The sequence below is a fragment of the Onychostruthus taczanowskii genome, unplaced genomic scaffold (genome assembly GCF_017590055.1).
Source record: "Onychostruthus taczanowskii isolate IOZ18803 unplaced genomic scaffold, ASM1759005v1 scaffold60, whole genome shotgun sequence".
Taxonomy (NCBI): Eukaryota; Metazoa; Chordata; class Aves; order Passeriformes; family Passeridae; genus Onychostruthus; species Onychostruthus taczanowskii.
Window position 1 is genome coordinate 3,650,605 of NW_024503680.1, and position 6,076 is coordinate 3,656,680.

The 6,076-nt window shown below is 55.3% G+C and overlaps 1 protein-coding gene across 1 annotated transcript in view; it reads left to right on the forward strand.

Moving 5' to 3' along the window:
• The window catches only part of TOP1 (DNA topoisomerase I), a 66,142-nt gene extending 64,727 nt beyond the window's left edge, over positions 1-1,415 (forward strand). The window contains exon 21 of the mRNA XM_041419243.1: positions 11-1,415. Coding sequence (XP_041275177.1) covers positions 11-113 — 103 coding nt within the window. The 3' untranslated portion in view covers positions 114-1,415. The remainder of the gene's footprint in view (positions 1-10) is intronic.
• Positions 1,416-6,076: the final 4,661 nt, after the last annotated feature.

The window sequence follows — 6,076 nt, forward strand, 5'->3', positions numbered from 1 at the left end:
TCTCCTGCAGGTGTAAGAAGTGGGGAATTCCTATAGAGAAGATTTATAACAAAACCCAACGAGAGAAATTTGCCTGGGCTATCGACATGGCAGAGGAAGACTATGAGTTTTAACCTGTTTTTATTGAGATGAATTTTATGGGAAAAGGGAGTAGCCTGGTTTTTAGGGAGATTGATAAACTGTGAGCCTTACTTGTCCTTGGATGCTGGGGAAGGGGGAGGAAAGGGGCAAGTGAGCATCAGATAAAACAGCCAACATCTTGCAGAAAGCATAACCTGGAAATATCTTAAAGGAGCTGAGCCAGTTGTCCTATGGACAACTTATTTAAAAAATGTTTCAGAGATCCAAATTCTAGCTGTCTGGTTTGTGTGGTTTTTCTCTTGAGGCAGGGCAAGTGGATGGGGGATTTGTCAACCTTCCGCCAGGCAAATTCACCATCACACTGAGAGCGTGGGAATCTTTAGCTACTGTATACAAAATCCAATTATATTGGTGCGTTTTTACAGTTAGGGTTTTGCAATAACTTCTATATTTTAATAGAAAATGGACTCCTTAACCCCTGCCCTTCCCCTCCCCCTCCCGCCCCATTTCAGAATTTAACAAATAAACAAAATTTAAGGAACCCAACGCACCTGTTACAGCTGTCACTATAGTCATGGAAATACCCAAATCTTTTTCAATTTGTCACTCGAAACAGTCGTGGCATTGGAACATGAATTACAAATATCCACCACATTTGTTCAGAGCAAATCATGATGGGAAATCGGCCTCCTGACTTGAGTGTTCCTATTTTAAATGTGAATTTTTATTTCTTTTTAATTATTTTAAAATATTTAAACAGTTTTCTTTCTTTATGATCTTAAAGATCGTGTAGGTTTGGGGAGGGGGTGGGGGGAGGGGGCCGTGTGATGGAAAGATGTGTGTGGAATTTGAGGACAAGTGAAATTGGAAACAAGTGACATTCCCATCACCTTTTGTTCTGAACACGCTCTGTACACTTCCAAGAATTATCTACTTTTTAGGTTTGTCAGACTGTTTTACCTTTCCCCCCCTTTTTTTCTAAGCCCCGCTCCCCTCTTTTACTTGAAAGATTTTATTGTGTAAAAAGAAGTTTCACAGGTCAATAAATTTCGAGGGAAATGAGCATTGGTCCAAAAAGGAAAATAATCAAGATTTTAGGGCTTTTATTTTTTTCTTTTGTAATTGTGTAAAAAAATTTTAAAAATTAAAAAGCAGAATTTTAATGTGAAACCTTTTTTTGCTATAATCATTAGTCTTAGAGGCATTGTTAGCGTAGTGTGTGTGCAAGACCATTTCCTGCAGCCTTTCCTCAACAAGTATCTTCTATTTTTATCATGAATTCCCTTTTAATCAACTGTAGGTTATTTAAAATAAATTCCTACAACTTAACTGAGTGTTGGTGTCTCTGTGTTCTTTCCCCTCTGGCCCTGGATGTGAGTCCCCCGTGGTCGCTGGGCTGGGGGAGATGGTGGGGTGCAATTCCTGTTCCCAGCCCCGGCAGGAATTCCCTGAAGGATGTGCCCATCCCTGCCTTGCTGTGATTGTGCTGCACCCTCTGTGGTGCCCACTGTGCCTTTCCATGCAGGCACAGCTCACAGTTTGCTTTGCCCTGGGAGAAGCCCTGCCCAGGACAGCAGAGAGCAGGAGCAGGGGGATGCAGTGACCCCGGGGCTGCTCGTCCTGGTTTCTCTGCTGCCTTTTCTTCAGCCCCAGCCCTCTGCGCAGAGCAGGACGGAGGGAGAGCAGCTCCTTCCCCTTCATGGCTGGGAAGGGCAGGAGGCTGGGCAAGGACAGGTGATGACGAGGGCAAGGGTGATGATGCCAAAGGTGATGGCCAGGACACAGGTGATGAGGCTGATGGATGCATTCTCCTCCCTGGCATTGGGAGCAGCCCTGGCCTGGTGTCCTTGGTGGGGCAGGCACAGCCCTGGCTCCTCTGCAAGCCCTCCCCATGACCCCAGAGCTGGGGTGGGCTCCCAGACCCCCGAGGGTGGCTGTGGGGTCAGGCTCAGCCAGCTGAGCAGGGAGGCCAGCCCTGAGCAGGGCTTCCTGCTGCTCGCTGCGATCTTCCAGGAGGCACTTTGTTGTGGCTGCTCAGACTTGGAGTTTGGCAGGAGCTGCCGTTTGCTCTCTGGGGCCTTTCCAAGGTGCAGTGGCGAAAATGCCAGCGGAGAGGGAAAGGGGCTCATTGTGCTCCTGGCCTGCCCGTGCCTGAACAATGCAGCCTGTAAAAATATCATTTCTATTTATACAGCCCTCCTTCCCGCCTGCAGACCTGGCCCAATTATCCCGTATCTTACAAATTCCAGTGTCTTGCACCACTGAATAGGGAACTGTGGAATGCAGTGGGAAGGGATGTTCTCCCACGGAGGGGGTTCCCAGGTTGCTGCTGGCAGATCCACCTTGTCCCTGGGCATGGTGGGGTGCTGTGGCCAGGCTGGGAGATCTGTGTCTGCCTGGAAGTGCAAGGCCAGGCTGATGTCCAAGGCTGGAGCAGCTTGTGCCTCTCTGTCAGCAAGGAGAAGGATTTTGGTGCAAAACCCACCCTTGAAAATGCACCCAGCTCCCTCCCAGCACTGGGGAGCACAGGCTTTGTCCTGAACAGGGGGCTGAGAAGGGTTTAATCGGTGATTTTGCCTGTGGCACAGCAGGGTGAGGACCACACGCCCCACGCTTTCCACGGAGAATTCCCAGACCCCACTGATTCACTGTGCAAACAGAGACACGGCCACAAACGTGCCACATCCTGTCTTGCATCCCTCCGCTTGCAGCGCCCGTGCTGCCTGCCCCACTGCCACCACCCCCACAACAGGGCCTGTGTTTGGCAGCCAGGGAAACTGAGGCAGCAGTGACATGACCGGTGGAGTGGGCACAAACGTAGCTTTGAACTGGATCTTGTTGCAGCACAAGCCCGTGGACAGGGCCTGGCGGCCAAGGGGAGGCGCAAAACCCTGCAGGATGCAAAGCCCCATCCCCCTTGAAGTCTTAAGGATTCCAGGGCTGAAAATTGAAACCAGGTGAATTCGGTATTAAAAAAGCGTGTGCTCCCCGCGCAGCACTGGGGTGCGCGGACGGGGAGCCCGGAGCTGCCGTGGGTTTCTCACCAGGTGCTGGCTGTCACCCAGAGGGAACTTAGCAATGGCTGGAAGGGGCAGGGGCTGCGGGGGCAGGCAGCCTGCGGGCACGGCTTTGCCCGGCTCCTCGGAGAGCGTGCGGCACGGGGCCGGCACCGCGCCAGCATCCGCAGCAGCTCCACAGCCCCGGGCGGCTCTGCTTTCCATCCCGGCACGACACTGCGCTGTGTCTGCCGACGGCAGCCCGGGCAGCCCCGCTCCGCCTCCCCCAGGGCCTGCCTTCCACATCCTGCTCCCTGCAGCACCACGGAAGCTCTTCCCCCGCGGTGATTTTCTCCGCTGCTGTTGTCTTTACCCAGCCCCGGCAGCACGGAGCAGGCAGGAATGAATAAATAAACCGGAGAGGGGCAGGAGCATAGCTCCCAGGGACTGCACCACTTTGGCTGAGTATCGGGCACCTCCTCTCAGTGCGTGGTCCCCGGGGCAGGAGAGGGATGCATCCCTTCCCAGACACTGGTCAGAGGGATGCCGGGCTGCAGGGACCCTCGCTCTTGCCTGTGGGGTGGGCTCAGAGTGCTGCGTCCCTGGATTTTGTTCCCCAGGCCTTGAGCACGCCTGGGGCTGTCCTTAAGCAAGAGGTCACCTGGCCACTGGCCTGTTCCTGGTGGGAGGATGCAGCTGCTCCACGAATCCTGCAGGATATGGGGGATGGCATCCCGTGCTTCGGAACTCGGAAGGGGGAGGTGCTGGGGCCACTCCGAGGGGAAAATCCCCCTTTTCCCTGAGGTGTTTGCAAGGGGAGATTGCAGAACCCGCAGGCTTCCACAGCCACATGATGAACACAGTCCAGGGAATTTCTTCAAAAGCAACACAGGAACATAATGGAAGTTTTTGCTGTCCTGAGGGCTGGGGATGATTGTTCACAGCCTGGCTGGTACAGGAGCTGGGATCACCAAATGGGGCTGTCAGGCAGCAGGCACACAAAGGCTGCCAAATTTCCTGTGCTGTCAAATTAAACAGCAGAATTCCTTGGCATGCAGCATCTTAGACACAGAGAGCTAATGCAAGGCTACAAGATGATCAGCCAAACTTAGAAAATAAAAAATGTCCATCGCAAACAGCTCATTGTAAACCACATCCTCCACCTCAGCCACCCCGAGCTCTGAGCTGAGGACGCACCTTGCCGGGTGCTCTCCATCAGCAGGAACAGGCAGTGTTTGGGAACAAGGGAGTTACCTTTTCTGCTTCGATGGCCACACTCCCTTCTCAGGTTTTGCCCTCAAAAACAAGGGTGTGCCCATAATGCTCAGCTATTTTAAGACCACTGGGAGCCGGCTGCTTCCTGCCGGTCCCAAGCGAGGCCATTACACAAGCCGGGAGCCACTTCCCCGGCGGCCACAGCAGCTCACCCCGGAGAGAACGAGGCCCAGAGTGCTGTGCCAGCACCGAGCACAGGCTCCAGTAGCTCTGGCTCAGCTGAGCACATTTCCAGCATCCTTACAGTGCTGTCATAAACTGCTCATTTCTATCAGGGCAGGTTTAGGCTCTCACCTTGCATGTTTGATGCCCAGATGCCAGGTAGGATCCTAAAGGACCTTACAGGGTTCCTACTGTGTGTGCGCACGTGTGTGTGCTGGGGAATGTCCCTGTGGAGCCAGGTGGAGCAGTAGGAGAGAGAGAGCTGCTCACATGTGGGATCCACTCAGGGATGGGCCCCTCACTTAGAAGATGATGCCCCTCCCAGTCCCAGCCGTGAGCTGGGGGCTGAGATAAGGGCTGCTGAGCACAGGCTGCCTTGCCATGGGCCTGTGGACATGTGTGTGTACGTGTGTGTATTCACAGAATCATGAAGTTTGGAAAAAAGAAAAAAAATCATAGGATCATTAAAGTCTGAAAAGTCCTCTAAGATCATCAGGTCCAAGCAGTAACCCATATCTATACATTTATACATATAAATGGGACAGCCTGAGCACCCAGTGTGCTATGGGGTATCCTGATGGAAAAGAGGGCACAGGGAAGAAGGTCAGTGGCACACAGAAAGGGAAATCACAGGCTTTAACCACATGAATGGAGCAAACTGCATTGAAATGCTTCCCAATTCAGCCACTTATCCCCTCTCTAACCCTGCTTTTGTGTGGTCTCTAACCCTGTTTTTTTGTGGGGCTGGAGAGCAGCTGGAGAGTGTCCAGTGACCCCCGGCTCCCTACAGGTCACTCAGGGCAGGATGCCACAGGCCACCCTGCAAGCCCCGTCCTGCTTTCCATGCCAGCACGGATCCGGCTGGGATCTGTGTGGAAGAAATTACAGCAAACGGAGACCTGGCTCCATCCAGAAGCCACAGCATGGTGCCAGCGGCAGCCATACGGAGGGGTCTGTCCCTAGGGAAAGCCACCGTGGGATGCAATGTGGGGACCCCACATGTGCCACGCCAGGATCCCACGCAAACCCTGCTGTGGGTGCTGGTGCCCTAAGCTATCCTGTGAGCTGTGTGGCCCACGGGGGACCGGCGGTGTGCAGGGTGGTCCCGCAGGCGCGCCGTGGGGTGCAGAGTCCCCCGGTCCCGCAGGCGTGCGGAGGGTCGCGCTGTTCCCAGGCGTGCTGGGTGGTCTGTGGCACCGGCATCCCGCACCACGCCTGGGGTCCCGCAGCCCCACTGGGCGGGGACGCTCCGGTCCCCGAGCCCCTGGGCGGGCAGCACCGGCCGCGTGTCCCCCCGAGCCCCTGGGCGGGCAGCACCGGCCGCGTGTCCCCCCGAGCCCCTGGGCGGGCAGCACCGGCCGTGTGTCCCCCCCTGGGAGGGCAGCACCGGCTGCGTGTCCCCCCCGCGGATCCCCCGCGCTGCGCGTCCGCGCCCGCCCCCCGCGCCGGCAGCGCTCCGCCCCTTCCCCTCTCTCCTCCCTCCTCCTTCCTCGCTCCTCCTCCTCCTCCCTCTCCTCCTCCTCCTCCTCGGCTCCCCTCCCGCGGTGGCGGCGCGGGGCGCG